General features: G+C 54.4%; 3 protein-coding genes across 8 annotated transcripts; 2 read left to right on the top strand and 1 right to left on the bottom strand.

Annotated features, from left to right (window-relative positions):
• Positions 1–304: 304 nt before the first annotated feature.
• On the top strand, positions 305–15,818 carry tbc1d19 (TBC1 domain family, member 19). 5 transcript variants are annotated; one of them, XR_005098982.1, is made up of 22 exons: positions 305–507; positions 641–713; positions 776–821; positions 1,354–1,435; positions 1,511–1,585; positions 1,664–1,727; positions 1,819–1,865; positions 1,928–2,044; positions 2,108–2,180; positions 2,343–2,381; positions 2,502–2,614; positions 3,057–3,131; positions 3,236–3,298; positions 3,367–3,451; positions 3,518–3,562; positions 3,898–3,930; positions 4,052–4,161; positions 4,247–4,338; positions 4,640–4,755; positions 4,824–4,894; positions 4,980–5,146; positions 15,787–15,818. XR_005098982.1 is itself a non-coding variant. In XM_037260583.1 (21 exons), exons 1-21 carry the CDS (start codon positions 412–414, stop codon positions 5,046–5,048), a joined length of 1,584 nt encoding a protein of 527 aa, XP_037116478.1. In that variant the 5' UTR covers positions 305–411; the 3' UTR covers positions 5,049–5,233. The 5 variants fall into 5 exon arrangements, 2 of the variants coding, with proteins under 2 accessions (XP_037116478.1, XP_037116479.1); XR_005098983.1 differs by having other exon boundaries at positions 4,980–5,143; positions 15,786–15,806; XM_037260583.1 differs by lacking the exon at positions 15,787–15,818 and having other exon boundaries at positions 4,980–5,233.
• LOC119128331 (serine/threonine-protein kinase 26-like) lies at positions 7,321–11,708 on the top strand. Its single transcript, XM_037260594.1, has 11 exons — positions 7,321–7,535; positions 8,639–8,707; positions 9,082–9,243; positions 9,309–9,365; positions 9,487–9,595; positions 9,734–9,891; positions 10,035–10,220; positions 10,391–10,536; positions 10,635–10,755; positions 10,840–10,958; positions 11,213–11,708. Exons 1-11 carry the CDS (start codon positions 7,515–7,517, stop codon positions 11,226–11,228), a joined length of 1,164 nt encoding a protein of 387 aa, XP_037116489.1. The 5' UTR covers positions 7,321–7,514; the 3' UTR covers positions 11,229–11,708.
• Positions 11,711–15,532, bottom strand: LOC119128322 (FERM domain-containing protein 7). Of its 2 annotated transcripts, none has more exons than XM_037260580.1 (12): positions 15,407–15,532; positions 15,170–15,274; positions 15,057–15,099; positions 14,850–14,928; positions 14,618–14,715; positions 14,423–14,537; positions 14,062–14,209; positions 13,877–13,972; positions 13,536–13,702; positions 13,385–13,453; positions 12,523–12,595; positions 11,711–12,455 (listed from the first exon to the last, which is right to left on the bottom strand). In XM_037260580.1, exons 1-12 carry the CDS (start codon positions 15,515–15,517, stop codon positions 11,745–11,747), a joined length of 1,815 nt encoding a protein of 604 aa, XP_037116475.1. In that variant the 5' UTR covers positions 15,518–15,532; the 3' UTR covers positions 11,711–11,744. The 2 variants fall into 2 exon arrangements, with proteins under 2 accessions (XP_037116475.1, XP_037116476.1); XM_037260581.1 differs by having other exon boundaries at positions 11,711–12,452.
• Positions 15,819–16,188: the final 370 nt, after the last annotated feature.

The raw sequence follows: 16,188 nt of genomic DNA, 5'->3' as shown, positions 1-16,188 counted from the left end.
CCGTTTGTGATTCGTGACGTCACACGCCCGTGTATTGCCACTATTTTCAGGGTGGGACCACAGCATGTTTTCTTTTTGGGTTTCATTCTATTCCGTATTTTCACAGTGACATTCATCAAAGTGTCACGAATCCAAAGTATAGCTTTTCCTTCCATCCATTTGACATATGAGAAATATGACAAAATAAATTCTAAATAAGAAACCTTTAGGAAAACACGCTCAAATAGAAACAAAGAAGTGACAAGTTGTTTGGCTTGGGGAGCGCGTTGCCCAGCAACCTCGCGATATCGTCGACAGATTGTCCAAGCGGACTTGCCGTAGCAACCTCGGCTCGGCTCGGCTCGGCTCTGTCATTGCCGATTCAACGTCTATTTGGTGCTCTCCGACGCGACGCGGCTCCGTCAAGGAAACATGGACGAAGGCGCCGAGTTGTCACTGACTATTGTTCAGCTCGTCCAACGCCTGAAGGGAAGCCATTTGCACGCTCAGATGGAGCGAGAAGCTCGGGTGAGTATGCTAGCATTAGCTGCAGGCTACCCCCAACACTCAACCAACCGAACCCCAACACTAAGAAACGTCCTACAACCGGCATCTTCTCCTTCATTCTTTTTCTTTTCTTTTCTTTTCTTTTTGATCGCAGGAGTGTTTACATCAACCCGAGATCCGTCTGGACTCAATAAAGGACGACGTGCGGAGTTTCCTCAGAACTTCAGGTGCGGCAAGTTTTTGGGGTTTGTTTATTTGCGTTGCATTGACCTTGTTGTGCTGTTTACAGGCTGGGAAAAAAAACTCCAGAATGCAGTGTATCGAGAATTACAAGTGTAAGTAAAAACAGGGACGACTACTGCTGCACTCTCCCCAAAAAGGAAATTTGAGCCCACTTGGACTTGTTTCAAGAATAGCTTTGTGACTGGTAATCCTTAGTTTCTTCTCAAGGTTTGACACGTGGAGCCCGTTTTCGTGATGAAGGGCCATAGAAATAAAGTTGCGCCCACCGACTCCAATGCAAGCGTGTGGAGCTTCGGTTCAAAATCAAAGGCCACTTTTGAGAGCACCTTTTCTTTCTTGCTCATTTGTATATACAAGTACGTTGAGACTTTGCGAGGATGGATGAAAAGAATCCCCCGACTGTTTTGGTTTACATCCGATAAACCTTATCAGCTACTTGTCAGTGACGGAGGCCGTAGCTAAGCGAGCGTCCTCAGCTGTCTCCCGGATGAGGACGCTGGAGCGAGTGCCTCATCCTCCTCCTCACTTGGGATGAGCCGTTGTCGTTAACCACCGCCCAGCCCTCTCTTTGAGAAGAAAAGGTTGACGGCGGGCGGGCGGGTGCGTGCCTTTGTTTGATTCCAGCGAGCGACTGGCCTCGAGTCTCACGGCAGCGGCGCCGCCGGAGCATGTCAAGGAGCCCTTGGCCTACATGCGCAAGGCCCAGGTCAGCTTCTGAGCCGCCGCCGCGGTGGTGTCCATCCGGTCAGTCTCTTGGAAGCTGTGTGTGTGTGTGTCACAGGCCGGCTGGGAGCGCCGCATCTTGAAAAGCCTGAACGGCATGAGCACAGAGCTGGGAGTGCCTCTGGCCCGGATGGTAAAAATCCACAATTGGCGGGCGGGCGGAAGGGCTAGAGCTGCGCTAAGCGATCAGCCATGATTGTTTGTGCCGCAGAGGACGGCGGCCGAGCAGCGGGAGCTGAGCAGCAAATGGAACGAGATGGGCACGGACGAAGCGGGTATTTCTCGCCAACGGGAATGCGCTGACTTTGTTCTTTCTATTGGCCTTTGTGTGTCTGGCTAACGTTGGGACACCGCGGTGCCTTGCAGATTTGACCGGCTTCAGGCCCATCTACGCCGCCAAAGACTTCCTGGAGGTGAGTGCGCAGTGGCGGCGGCGGCTACGCGGACTGCGCTTGATGGCCCTTCCGTGGCGCAGGTGGTGGTGGCCTTGCGGAGCCCCAACCACAAGTGCGGCGGCGACGAGGAGCCGGGCACCAGGAGCCACTGGGGCCTGATCCAGGTGCCCCTGGACGTCCAGGACATCCAGCAGCTGGTAGGCCCACCCCGCCCGGCAGCTCTGTCTTGACCTTTGACCTTTGCCTTTCTCTTCTTTCAGAGAGGAGCCTACGCCGAGCTAAACCTGGCCGCCGGCCAGCTGGGCATCGACGACGATGGGCACATCCATCCAGGGAGGCGCTTTTTTTTTCTTTTTTCTTCCTGTCACCTTTATCTAAGCGTCGGTCGGCCGGTCGGCGACAGACGCTTGACGTCGCCGGGGCCCTACGTCGGAATAGTCGAGGCGCGGACCCTCTTCTCATTTCTGCCTCCTTCACCTCTGTATGGCTTTGCAGATTTCTTTGAGAGGGACTACGTGGAGACGGCAAAGAAAGGTAGGAGAGCACGGCCCGCCGGCCCATAGCCGGTCCGTGGCCCACCTGTGGCCCGGCCGCCCGCCCGCCCGCTTCTAGCCCGGCCGCCTCCTCATCGTCCTCCATCTTGTGCCACCGCAGTGCTGGGCGGGCAGGACAGCGCAGCGGCGCAGCAGTACAGCCGTCGGGGCTGCCCCACCGGCCTGCGGGCCGACCTCTGGGCCCTCATCCTCAATTCTGTGGACCGGCCGCAGGTTGGAAGGCTGTGCGCCGCCGCCGCCGCCACCGCCGCCGCCGCCGCCGTGTTTGTCTTCAAGCGGATGAGCCCAAAACGCGTTTGGCGATCCTGGTTCCGGCTGTCCAAAGAGAAGATCCAGACTCCCGCCTCTGACATCAAGCGGGCCATAAAAGTGCCAGATGGCTGTCTGGAGCGCGTCTCAGCCGCTTCATCCCAAGCCAACAGATGAGATTCTTGTTTGGCAGCCAGCGAGCCAGCCCAACTTCCGCCGTCCGTCCTGCTGGCTTTTGCGTGCGCGCTTCCGCCGTGCCCATCCATCAGCTCGCGAGGGCGACACTTTTACACTCGTCGACACGTGCTCACCGTCCCCTTTCTTTCTTTCTTTCTTTCTTTCTTTCTTGAAGCGATGCTTCCAAGCGTGCTTTCGATCCTGTTTGATGTTCCTCCCTCTATTTTAGGACGCCATGCATTTTGAGCAGCTCAAGGCAGGAGTCGTCCAACACGACCTGCTGGTGGACCACCTGATCCGCAAGGTAAGCCGCCTGGCCCGGCCTGGCCCGGCCTGGCCCGATCCGGTCCGGTCAGCTTCTGGGTGACGTGCGGCCGGCGGGCGCCTCGCCTCGCCTCCTCCTTGCAGGATGTCAAGCTGACGGCCAGTAACGACGACTACTACTTTGTCTTTGAAGACTTCCTCTACCAGGTATTTGCTCACCAGCCTTAGCCTCCATCCTTCTCCTCCACCTGACCTCCGAACGGCTCGCTCCGCAGGTCTTGTTGTGTTTCTCCCGGGACGCCAGCGTCTTGGAGCACTTCAAGTACAACAGCGCCACGCCGCCCAAATCCTACATCCGAGGTGAGCAGCGCCTACCTGGAAGCTCAAAAGCCGCCCTCTACGTCCGTCTGTCTGTCTGTCTGGCAGGCAAAGAAGGGGACGAGGCCTACGCCGTGGTCTATCCTCCCAACGGTGAGCCTCCATCTTGAGCATGCGTCTCCGCTCGCATTTCACCCAGACAAACAAACTTTGACAAATGACGTGGTCCGTTCCGTTGCCATTGTTTTCCTCCATCTTGACCGAGGAAGGAAGCGGCTGCGGGTTCAAGCTTGATTTTGACGCCGCCATTTATGAAGCTAGAGTCCGGATGAGTCGGTCATCGTTTGGTGAAACATTGACGCGATTGGGCCGCATTAGGTTGCTTTGTAGAGAGCCTTTATTGCTCTTTTGTTCCCCCCCAAAAATTGACCGTTTTTCCATTTTAAGGAACGGGCAGCTAACACAAGAACCATTTTTTTTTGCAACAGGCGTGATTCCCTTCCACGGCTTCTCAATGTATGGTGAGTCAAAGGGCCGCCGCCGCCGCTGCCGCCGCCGCTGCCGCCGCCGCTGCCGCCGCCGTGCACTTTTGGGACGCTCCCGAAAGCAAGCCGGCTAGCTGCCCACCCGCGCCTGTTCCAGTGGCCCCGCTGTGCTTCCTGTACAAGGAGCCGTCAGAGCTGTACAGCGTGTTCAGGGAGATGTACACCCGCTACTTTTTCCGCCTACACTCTGTGTCCTCGGCGCGCTCGGTAAGAAGGCGGCGCCGGACGCCCTCACCGCCTCCACCGCGGCGGCGCCTTATCGGCCTCCCTGCTGTTTGCGTCTGGCCGGCAGGGTATCGTGTCGCTGTGTCTGCTTTTGGAGCGGCTCCTGCAGACGCACTTGCCGCGACTCTTCCACCACCTGCGACGGATCGGAGCTCAGCCGTAAGTTGTCCGCCGAGCTGAAATGTCGAGCAAGGTCAGCCGCCGCCGCCGCCGCCCGGGTTGGGATTTGCCTTTTGAAAAGCCACGGGTGAGCCAGGTCCATGGAAAATGAAGTTTAAAAACAACCCAATGAAATTGACTAGGGCCCGCCCGGTCAATTCAGTGTTCTACCGATCAAACGTCAGCCCACGTTTGCGCCCACTATGATCTCGTGCTGCCACCTTGTGGCTGATGCTCTCATGACAAGAGCAGCACCTTGGGCTTGAGCCCGATTTTGTTGTTGTTGTTTTTTTGCGGCTAGGTTACGCATCGCCTTTAAGTGGCTGCTTCGAGCTTTCTCAGGATATCTCTGCACCGACCAGCTGCTTTTCCTTTGGGACCGAATCCTGGGCTACGACTCCCTGGAGCTGGTGGCGGGTAAGCTACGCCGCCGTTTGGCGCCCGCTTTCTCGACGCCGCTCTCATCCCGGCCGCTGGTTGACTAGTCCTGGCTGCCGCCGTCTTCGCCTTTCGGGCCGAGAACCTGATGGAAGTGACGTCTCTGGCTTCGGCCGAGGTACGGCTCGTGCGTCGTTCCCCGGAGATCCATTTTGAAGAAGCAAATACGCGCGCGAATAAAGTTGCCGCGTGTTCCGCTGCAGGCCGTCCTCGCCGACCTTTCCACCCTCCGAGTCATGCCGCTCATCCAGAGCTTCCTCTTCGCCATCTAGCGACGAGCTTTGGCCGGACGGTCTGCGAATTTGCCGACATTCAGCGTTCCGTGCGGCGCATGACCTTACTGCAATGATATTGTCAATGTGGGTGACAGTTTCCATTTCACACCGTGGGCCACTTGGGGCCTCGGTAGATGTCGAGTGGGCCGGATCATTCAAATGATACCATCCTCTGCTGTAAATAACCAAAATGTCATGTCTTTCCTTTTTTGGGTGTAAAGAAGCTCTCGAACATTTTGAAATGGAATGAAAGTTCCTTTTACAAAACATTCCACCGTACTTTTTTGTAGTGAAGTTGCTAACATTAAATTGCACGTTGTTTTGAATCACCACAGTAAGGATTCATCTTCACAGAGCTGTGTCTTTTCAAGTATCTAAGGCAGCATTTTAATGGCGTTAGTCTAGTCTGGACTTGTTTTTCTTCCTGATACTTGGCATCTTTTGGCCTGGACAAGTCAAATACTTGCATCTAATCACTTTTATATCTCCTGAGCTGAAGCCTTTCAAAATATCACCACCACCCATCAAAGCACCAGAAAAAGAGTTTTCCAAAAAACAGCCTCTAATAAACTTGTTGTTACATCTATCATCCCAAAAATCAATCAATTCCATTAACATGTAGCAGCCTTCATACATTTGATCTTGTTTAACCATGTTAATCAGGGATAATGGGAATGTTTTCACCATTTGTTTATACTTTTTTGGAGTCCAAGAAATCATATATCTATCATAGAAATCAGTATGACGCAAGATTCCTCCCTCCTCATCCATGAAGTCAGATATCGCCCATATTTCTTTCGAGAACCATTCAGAAATGAAAGCACATTTTCTAGGAATCAAAATAGAGCTATTGTTCCAAATTGGTGTGTTGTGAGGTGTAAAATGATGCTTGAGAATAAGTCTCCAATAAGATTCAAGAGGTTTTTATTCGGCATGTTTGAGCGTGCCAAACAAGGAATTTGACTTGGGTAAATCACAGCCTCTGTTCAACATTTAGGTGACTAACAACACTCAGGACGTGATGTGAAAAATGGCAAATATTCTCAAACATCCCCTGATCCTAAACTCCCAAGAGGGCAAGGAAGAACTCCAAACTCCAGCTAGGGGAACTGAGAAACCTTGAGCAGAGACCACAGATGGGAAGGTCCCTTATCCAGGATGACCAGGCTGCAATGGATGCAGAGAGGACACATAGTACAAACAGTGTAGACAAATTCAAAAAAGGTGTGGAGAGCAGGATGTTATTGCACAGTAATGACTCTGAGACTCTTAACGAGTGGTGTGAGTTCATCAGAGCAACAGCCTGGGGGAAGAAGCTGTCTGTCTGTGTCTGCTGCTTTTGGCGTACCGAGCTCTATAACGCCGTCCGGAGGGGAGTCGTTCAAACAGACTGCAACCTGGGTGAGAAGGGTCTGTACTCTGTAGAGATGTTCCTTGCACGTTTCCTGGAGCTGGACAGGTACAAGTCTTGGATAGATGGGAGGTTGATTCCAAAGCAGAACTTGTTGATGAACGTCTCTGATCATCGTAAAGGAAGCTTTTTGATTGATTTATTGATTGATTGATTAATTGATTGGCTGATTGATTGATTGATTGATTGATTGATTGATTGATTGATTACTTCGCACCATTATTGCCTGCCGGCACTGGAAATCCGAGGGCGAATCGCGATTTGCAACTCGACCGCGTGGGGTCTCCTTGGCCTCCGTGTTGCCAGGACAACCACACGGGAGGGAAGTCGGCCCGGGTAACACGCGAGAGCTTTCAAAATCGGGCAAAGCTGACGGTGGTGGCCGAGTTCCACCCCGCGTCCACGAGACGGCAGTAGAGAGTCACTGCTTTCAAAATCGGGCAAAGCTGACGGTGGTGGCTGAGTTCCACCCCGCGTCCACTAGATGGCAGTAGAGAGTCACTGGTTAAAACGTTCGGCAAGGCAAGGCACGCCAATAAGCTCTTTTCACTTCCGGTTGATGTGTGACGGAAAAATGGACAAAATAAAAATGGTCACTAAAATAGTTGTAAAATACAAATGAACGTTTTTGTAGGCCACCGTGCAGAGGCGCTTCGAGAGCGAGCAAATTTGTTTTGAACTCTTTTAATATTCCAAGGTCGTAAAACTGCTGCTTTTTGTTGTTGACACCTCCTTCTTCCGCCCGCCCGCCCACAGAGCAACAAGCGTCTGTCCTGGGTAGTTTGCTGAACTTTCTCTCGACTTACACACAGCTCGCTCGCTCGCTCGCTCGCCCTCGACTTTCTCCGTCGGTCGGTTGGTCTGTCTGTCGCCTGTGCTGGCACTTTTTCCATCGGCTGGACGTTGCGGGACTTTTTGTTTTGCCCCGCGTCGAGCTCCCGACAGCGTTCAAAGGCAAAAGTGACCAGGAGCAGAGAGAGAGAGACAGAGAGCGAGACAGAGGGAGGGAGGAAAGGAGGGCGGCGTTGTCTCTCGCTTCAACAAAAGTCACCATGGAGGTTCCAGGCATGCAGGTAAGTAAGCACGGAGGTGGACCGGCCTTTCAAAAGCCAACTGAACCCGTTTATCAAGAGGCGAGGCAAGGCGAGGTGGCACTGCGCGAGAGCCACTTTTGAAATCGGACTTGCCATACTCGAGAGTCGAACGACTTCCGCACGTCGAGCAACAAAACACGCAGCGTTGCGGTGCGGTGCGGGTCGGGTCGGGTCGGGTCGGTGCTGCCTCTTTGCGCGCGGCGGCTATCAAGTCAAAGTCAAAGTCAGCTTTATTGTCAATCTCTTCACATGCCAAGACACACAAAGAAACCGAAATGACGTTTCCACTATCCCACGGTGACGAGACATAGTACATGATAGACTAAAAACAATATGCGTGGCCATTGGATGTTCGCTGACAAATGCAACAAGTTGCACTGTGAATGATCTGAATATGTTAACAGATGTCTTAGAATAGAATAGATCTTTATTTGTCTATTCTATTCTAAGACATCTGTGCAATCGTTTTGCACTTTCACACAAACGAGCGTTCATATCATTCATTTTTCAGTCTTCTTCAATGATTGCACTTAATAGTTTAATGACTCGTATTTCTAGTTGTCATTGGCTGGCTGGCTGGCTCCGTCCGTCCGTCTGTCTGTCTGTCTGTCTGTTGGGAGGCTCCCGACCGACCGCCCACCCGTCCGGCCAGCCGGGCGTGCCGACCTGTGTAACCTGCCAGGCACTGCCCGCCCGCCCGCCTGCCCGCCTGGGTGTGCTCGTTGTTTTGTTTTCGGAGGCGTGGGAATGATTGACAGCTGCACGCTCGCTCGGGCTTCTTTGCGGTCCGTCGAAGGTTCAGCGTGCCTTCTTCTGCCCGTACGAGCCGGGATCCAACTTGCTTGCAGTAGTTGCGTGTCCGAATGGATGCTTGCAACGCTCATGATTGGTGACTACTGAAAAATGATTTGACAGCCGTCGTGCGCGCGGCGGCCGGCGTGAGGAAGGGAGGGAGGGAGGAAGACATGCATGCGCCCGTCTTTTCCTTCAACGCGCTCAAGGAAAAATTGCTCGAATTGGAGGAGATCAACTGGCGTCCAGATCAACGCCTGCGTTGTGCTGTGTTTCCTTTTCTCCCTTAGAGTTCTCAGATCGATCCGGAGGCGTTGTTCACCAAGCTGGAGCGCATTGGCAAAGGATCCTTTGGAGAGGTGAGCTTCTTGGCTGGCTGTTGACGAATATTCATTTCGGAGGTCCGTTCGGAAAGTCCGGTTCCTCTAAGGCGCGTTTTTTTTCTCCTCAATCGGCGCTCAGTGCATTCCAATTTCCATCTAAATTTGACGCCTTGCATTCCAAAACAAGCCATTTGTTTGTTACGTCAAATTCTTTCACGTTTTGAACATTTTATTTGCGAATGAATTGGCGCAATGGTTTTCAAATCACTTTGAATTGCGTTCCGTTGTAAAAGTCATCGGCCACGTTTGAAGCAGGTGAGAAAGAATCCATTTGTTCCTCGCTTCATTTGGGAACCCGGATTGGATGTTGTCGAGCTCCAAGCGCTTTGCGGCATCTCTCCGCCCGCCAGGTGTTCAAAGGCATCGACAACCGCTCGCTCAGCGTGGTGGCCATCAAGATCATCGACCTGGAGGAGGCCGAGGACGAAATCGAGGACATCCAGCAGGAGATCACCGTGCTGAGCCAGTGCGACAGCCCTTACATCACCAAGTACTACGGCTCCTACCTCAAAGTGAGACGGAAGACGCGGCGGCGGCGCTCGCTGGGCCCGCTGACGGCCCGCCGCCTGTTTTTCAGGGCAGCAAACTGTGGATCATCATGGAGTACCTGGGCGGAGGCTCTGCGCTCGACTTGGTGAGCCTCCTTCCTTCCTTCCGTCCGAGGAAATGGCTTGGGAGCGCAAACTAATGGCTTCCAAAAGTTTGCATTTTGGAATGTGAAATGGACCAAAAAAAGTGTCGTCTTTGAAACGCAGCTCCACGCGGGTCCCTTCGATGAGTCGCAGATCGCCACCATGCTGAAGGAGATCCTGAAGGGGCTGGACTACCTTCACTCGGAGAATAAAATCCACAGAGACATCAAAGGTGGGCTGTCGCAGGACGGATGGATGGACGGATGGACGAATGGACGGATGGATGGATGGATGGATGGATGGATGGATGGATGGATGGATGGATGGATGGCCTTGTAATGTGGATCTGTCCCCCCCCCCTCCCTTCTAGCCGCCAACGTCCTTTTGTCGGAGCACGGCCAGGTGAAGCTGGCCGACTTTGGGGTGGCCGGTCAGCTGACGGACACGCAAATCAAGCGGGACACCTTTGTGGGGACGCCCTTCTGGATGGCACCGGAGGTCATCCAGCAGTCTGCATACGACTTCAAGGTCAGATTATTGCCGCACGCGTCGTCGCTTGCGTCCGGGCTCTGACTCGGCGTCCGGGCTCTGACTCGGCGTCCGGGCTCTGACTCGGCGCCCGGGCTCTGACTCGGCGTCCGGGCCCTGACTGCTCCGACTCGTGCCTCCAGGCGGACATTTGGTCGCTGGGCATCACCGCTATCGAGCTGGCCAAGGGGGAGCCGCCCAATTCGGAAATGCACCCAATGAGGGTGCTCTTCCTCATCCCCAAGTCGCCGCCGCCGACGCTGACGGGCGACTTCTCCAAGAGCTTCAAAGAGTTCACCGAGGCCTGCCTCAACAAGGACCCCGGCTTCGTAAGGCGCCGTTTTGTTCTTATTGTTTTATGATTGTTTTATTGTCGACTTTCTGGCCTCGACGTTTGACTCGGCCTTCCTGGGAAAAAAACAATTGCGTTGGTCCGATATGTCAATTGGACGGCGGCGAGCCGCGCCGGCTGGGCTCACGGCGTTGTCTCCTCGTTCAGCGTCCCACCGCCAAGGAGCTGCTCAAGCACAAGTTCATCATCAAACACTGCAAGAAGACGTCCTACCTCAGCGAGTTGATTGACAGGTACCGAAGGTGGCGGGAGCAGGGCCACAGCGACAGCAGCCCCGACGACTCGGACGACGGGTAAGTCGCACAGCAGAGCCGAAAACTTCCAGCCGCCTCCCTGGTTTGACCGGCCTCATCTCACCTGGCCTGCCCTGGCCTGGCCTGGCTGCGTTCAGCGAGTCCGGCGACAGGAAGGACGGAGAGCCCCCCAAGTGGAGCTTCACCACAGTGCGCAAGCGCAAGACGGACCAACGGCCCTCCGGTCTCGCCGCCGTCATCTCGCCCGTCTTCTCAGAGGTGGGTCCGCTCGTAGCTGCGCCCGGCCCACCTGTCGTCGCTCATGACAAGGTGCCAGCGCGCTGTGCGCTCTCCTTTCTGCAGTTGAAGCAGCGGCACAAGGAAAAGCCGTCGGCCATCGAGGAGCTGGAACGGAACGTCCGATCGGCCGAGGACGCCTGCCCGGGCATCGCGGACCAGATGGTGACGCACATCATTGCCAGGTAGGCCATTTTCTTGTCTGGATGGTGAGGGGGGCGGGGCGGGGGGTTCAAAGCCCCATCTTCATCGTGTCTGACACCAGGACGAGATTGTCATTTCCTCACCGAGCTAGCTCCCAGTAAAACAAAGTCGCCTAAGATACGAGAGTGTGTAGCAGCACCATCTAGTGGCTGTGAAGTAGAACTGCGCTTGTGACGTTGTGCAAAGGTTTGCCCTTTGTTCCGCTTTCATCTTGGTGTGGTCCCGCTGTCCTCAGGTTCAACGGCAACTGAGGACAGGCGGAAAGAGGACGCGGTGATGCGTGTCAAAGCGCCGCCGCCGCCCAAGCTTGCAATTTGGAGATCTGCTGTGCAACGTCTCTGCACCTTCACCACCACTGCTGGTGGTCTTTTGCGCTGGTTGTCATCCGGCAGCGCCGCTTTACCTTTTGTAGATATTTGCTGGGCAGCACTTGACAAAGATGAATGACATGCCAAAATGATTCTTCTGGTTCTGATGTTTTGTTGTGCTCAGTAAGAAGCCATCGGCGCCTCCCTCCCTTTCCCTCCCTCCCTCCCTCGCTCGCTGCAAATGGGGTCGGTGGGAGCGGCGCGCTTCTCCAGTTTTCCTTACCAAAGACAATCTGCAACTTGGCTATCTTATTGCAATATATCATAAGGGATGTTAACTCAGAGGGAACCAGCAACCAAAAAAATGTTCGTCTTTAGCGGGACGTAGAGTTTTATGAATAAATATTTAAGATGCATTCCAAACGTTGTTTGTCTCGGTTTATTCCACACGAGTCTGGGCTAGAGCGTGACCTCGGTGGCGCCTTTCCTCTCCTCTTTTGTCTCGTCCTCCTCGTCCAGCTGGAGGCTGCCGGAAGAGAAGCTCATCCGGGCGCCGCCGCCGCCGCCGCCGGGCCTTCCGTAGCACGGCCGCCCAACTCGGGGCTCGGAATCACTGCGGCTGCGCGCGGGGCCTCGAGGCAGAGGGGAGGCGGCGGCGTTGAGCGGCAGGTACGTGGGCCTGCTTGGTCGCGTCAAGTGGGGATAGTAGCCCAGGGGACGCAATTGGCACGATGGCAGGCGAAACTCGCCGTCCGCTTGCCGTCGGCGAGGCAGCCCCGGGAGGAAGTTGCAGTCGTCGCTGTAATGTCCCGCCTCCGTGCCGACCGGCGGGTACAAAGACGGCCGCCGTCGTCCGTCCCGCCTCCTCGGCTGCGGCAAGCACTCCAGCGAGACGGCGCAGTCGGAGGAGAAATACGGCTGGGGGAACGTGGGGAGCACCGGGTGGTACTGGTAGGCGGGAGTGTGGGGGTAGAGTAGAACCAGCTGCTGCGCCACCTGCGGGACGGGCCGGCGGCGCCCGACGGCGCCCGATATTCGCGCTCGCTCGTCCGCCTGCTGCGGCCAGAGGGGCGTGACCCGGGCCAGGCTCCGACACCTCGGGGGGGCGGCGGCGTAGGGCCGGTTGACCTCTGAGGAGCGAGTGGGCCGGGCAAAGGCGTCCTCGTACTGCTGGGCGACAACGGCGCAAAGCCATGAAACGAGCGAATGGAATGGAAATGGATCGGGTTTAGGTCACCTGTTGAGAGGCGGCCAGGAGATCGGGGGAAGATCGGCACTGGCGGGAGTCGGATTCTGCCCGGCGGCGAGTGCTGCGTGGAAGAATAGCTCGAGTTGATAAAAGAACCCCCAACTCCTGTTGGCTGAACCCAAAATTTGAAAGCATTTCAAGTCGGCCAAATTGAGCAAACGTCTCCGAGTTTGTCTTTCCTGCATTTCAAAACAAGAGCACAAGCCTTTTCTTCAAGCTCAACTTGAAGGTAGGTAAAAACAACTTGTAACTGTTTATTTTGTTGTTGTTTTTTTTACAATGTAGGATTTGAAATGAAACCCTAATCCATCCCTGAACCCCAACCTAGTTTGAAACCCCAGTTGGAAACTGTAATCAACTTCAAAACACGGTCATTGTTTTGACTAAAAAAATGTAAAAAAAAGTCTTAGCATACACAATTTGAGATTGATAGAGCAACATTTTTTGATTGGCTTTTCTTCTTTAGAACGATAACCCTCATTTCAATTCGGAAGTGAACAAGTTCATTTTAAAATGTGTGAACTGAACTTGGAACTAATTTGTGTAGTAAATGAACTTTTCCAACACTGCCAAAGCCAAATTGAACTTGAGTTTAAAACCCTGCTTTGAATCGTTAGGCCTACTGAAAACCTGTTTTGCAACATCCGGACTAGTCGCAAGCAGACACTGAGTTTACTCCCTGGCGGACTATTTCCGAGCGCCCCCCCACCCCCCCTTTTCTGTTTGTGTGACTGCTGACGAATGTAAAAACACTGGCTCTGATTGGCTCCCATGACGCTCCCTTAGCCAATCGCTCAGTGGCTTGCTACGTTGTCGCGTTGGCACCACCTCGGGATTTCATGGAACTCACCTGGCCGATCGCTGAGGCTTCTTCTGGCCGGATCCCAAACATTCAAGCAGCTGCTTCTGTGTGCGCCCGCTGTCCACGTTCCCAAAGCAAAAGTCAGCCTCCTCGGAGAATGCAAAGAAGAAAACGTGCGAAGAAAGACGTCGGTCGTCACCTGTATCGGAAGCCAGAGCCTTTGGTGGACAGCAGCGCGCTCCTGCGTGCCTCCCCGGGCTCCTCGGTCAGCCGGAAGAAGGCGTGGTATTCCACGCACCTTTTCCAGAAGGCCTTGCACACGTCCCGAGTGGCCATGCAGAACTCCAGCGTGTCCTTGCGGGACGGCTGCGTGGGCGGGGCGGCAGGGCACAGCAGGGCACAGCAGGGCACAGCAGGGCACAGCAGGGCACAGCAGGGCACAGCAGAGCAGAGCAGAGCAGAGCAGAGCAGAGCAGAGCGGCCAGCTTAACGTGAGCCCCCAAAAGTCAACGCAAACAAAGAAAAGCCTTGGACTCTGACCCCAAGAGTGGCATGCAGCTTGATGAGGAAATGTTTGCGCTTGAAGCTCAGTTTGCGAATCTTGGCCCAGCTGAAAGCGTTGATCTTGGCGTTTCCCTGAGCAAAGGCGTGCAAAGTCGGCGTCTGCTGCCAGAGGCTCGTCGGAAGCCCGCGGCCCGCCCGCCCGACCGCCGGCCGGCGGCTACCTGAAAGACCAGCACGCCCGAGTGCGTGACGGCCAGATTGATGCGCGCGCCCTCGCCGTCGCTGGCCGACTGCGGCCGGATGCCGTACATGTCCAGCTTCCTGGCCAACTCCAGCAGGTGGACGTCCGACTCGGCCGGGGACAAGCCTCTGCCGGGGCCGAAACAAAACCAAAAAAAACAATCATAAGAAATAAGTATGAGGAGTACCATGCTGCTATTTGGGGCCATCTTGGTGCCCCCAACCAAATGAATGGGCTGGGGAGTTGTTTCGGATCACAAATTGTGCTTGGCTGCCATCTTGTGGCATCTATAGGCAACTATCGAGCTTTTCAATGGGAAGGCTGACTGGGATTCATTGTACCTGAGTTTCTTGTGGAAGCCGAGGATCTTGTGGTCCAGGTACTCCTGGTTGGGGACGTAGCGCTTCATCTGTAGGTGCTGACAGTCCAGCTCCTCATCGTAGTCCCCGAGTTCTGCTGCGAGGAGGAGACACTGTCGGCTGGTAAAACTCGGAGTGTACGACAATGAATCAATCCCATGTTTGTTTGGTCCTTACACTGCAGTATGTGGGAGACCAGCAGGGCGGCGCTGTTGTCATTGCAGGTCAGACTGCCGTTGGTCAGGTCCTGCTTGACCTGCAGGGCGAAAAGGTACCTGTAGGCGCACAACATAACGGCATCTGTGACAGAACGTATACCTGCCATGTGATCAGATGTGATGTGATGAGAGACAAGACGTGACGTGAGCAGATGAGATGAGGTGCGATGAGATGAGAAACGGCGCCGTACCGAGTGAGGCCCCTTTGTAGTTGGCTGGGGTCCGGAGTGAAGAACTTAACCATGAACCTGAAGAGCAGATCGGGGGTGTCTTCAAGAAAAAAGAAAAATCAATCCCACTTGTTGTGCTTTGGATGACATTCTCCCAAATGGCTTTGAATTTCTCTCATCGATAAATAAAGAATGTACACCATTTGTTGTGAATCCATAAACACTTACCTTTAATCTGCTTTGCGAGCGGCTTGAGCAGCTCCAGCCAAACCTGCCAAAGAAGCCCGAATGAGTCCAAAGCCATCAGGCGTGCGCGCATGCGCCGGATGAGACCGACTCACGTAGTTGCCGCCCTGGTGACGGTACTCCAGTCCGAAGTATTCCTTCTCCAACAGCGTCAGGTGAGCACACACTTTGTTGAAGAAGTGGCAGCCCAAAATGTTTGCCTAGCAAATGGGAGCGACACATTCAACGCGTTCCTTCCCGCATGGAGGGATGGCTGGCTACTCAGTGTCAAGTGGCGCTTGTCACATGCACGTACTTTGACAAATCAAATAACGCCAGTGGAACTCACTCACCTCCACCTCGAAGGTGCGTTCGCTGTCATCCAGGAAAAGCACGCGCAGTCTCAATTTAGTCTCCTTGCAGACTTTGCGCCCTGTCCATGAGCGCGCCGGCCGCTCGTCCATCTCGTGCCAGCCACACAGATTGAGCGGAGAAATAAAGGAGCTCCGTCCGTCCGTCCGTCCGTGTTGGCGACTTATTGCGTCTTTTCATTCAACGCACGCACGCACAGCATCGGAGTGTATTCAAGCGCGTGTGTGTCTCTTGGAATATAATAAAGCTTTCACGGTGGCTGCCGCTGGACGCTTTCACCGAATACACTAGTGACCCACCCGTCTTTGAGGAAAGTAGGCTAGTAGTGCAAAAGCATCCCGTAGCCTCCAGCGCCTATTCCTGTGTGTGTGTGTGTGCGTGTGCGCGTGCGAGTGAATGAGTGAGTGAGTGAGTGGAGTTTTGTCATTTTAATTTTCGTGCTCAGGCCAGACCAGTTACCGAAGAAGCAAAAATAAAAAGCGCGAATGATAGTCAAGACTATTTAGCAATGCACGGAGGCTTCCATGCCATGCATGCAAGCAAGCCCAGCATCCCTACCGTTGCTGTGCACAAGGCGGTAGGTAGCTAAGAGGGAGTCGTGGATGGACAACTGAGAGAATACACCATGACCTTCTTCGTGATGCCTCAGGTTAGGGTTCTCACCCTTTTGCAAGCTGCCCCCCCTGCCTCCCTCCCTCCCCGAAGCTGATTCATTGCAGTTGCCCCCCTCACTGTCATCTATTTAAATCAAAGCTAATACTCA

Source organism: Syngnathus acus, chromosome 10 (assembly GCF_901709675.1).
Source record: "Syngnathus acus chromosome 10, fSynAcu1.2, whole genome shotgun sequence".
NCBI classification, from domain to species: domain Eukaryota; kingdom Metazoa; phylum Chordata; class Actinopteri; order Syngnathiformes; family Syngnathidae; genus Syngnathus; species Syngnathus acus.
Note: the sequence above shows the minus strand (reverse complement) of the source record. Positions and strands in the feature narration are given on the sequence as shown.

Excerpts from the sequence above, each read along its gene's own strand:
- tbc1d19 (XM_037260583.1), top strand. The coding sequence starts at position 412 with ATGGACGAAGGCGCCGAGTTGTCACTGACTATTGTTCAGCTCGTCCAA. Across the intron at positions 2,181-2,342 it reads CGATGGGCACATCCATCCAG|ATTTCTTTGAGAGGGACTAC; the intron begins GGAGGCGCTTTT and ends ATGGCTTTGCAG. Across the intron at positions 4,756-4,823 it reads CTCCCTGGAGCTGGTGGCGG|TCCTGGCTGCCGCCGTCTTC; the intron begins GTAAGCTACGCC and ends CTGGTTGACTAG.
- LOC119128322 (XM_037260580.1), bottom strand. The coding sequence starts at position 15,517 with ATGGACGAGCGGCCGGCGCGCTCATGGACAGGGCGCAAAGTCTGCAAG. Across the intron at positions 14,716-14,849 it reads CTACAAAGGGGCCTCACTCG|GTACCTTTTCGCCCTGCAGG; the intron begins GTACGGCGCCGT and ends GTGCGCCTACAG. Across the intron at positions 13,703-13,876 it reads AGCTGCATGCCACTCTTGGG|CCGTCCCGCAAGGACACGCT; the intron begins GTCAGAGTCCAA and ends CCGCCCACGCAG.
- LOC119128331 (XM_037260594.1), top strand. The coding sequence starts at position 7,515 with ATGGAGGTTCCAGGCATGCAG. Across the intron at positions 7,536-8,638 it reads TGGAGGTTCCAGGCATGCAG|AGTTCTCAGATCGATCCGGA; the intron begins GTAAGTAAGCAC and ends TTTCTCCCTTAG. Across the intron at positions 9,244-9,308 it reads ACTACGGCTCCTACCTCAAA|GGCAGCAAACTGTGGATCAT; the intron begins GTGAGACGGAAG and ends CCTGTTTTTCAG.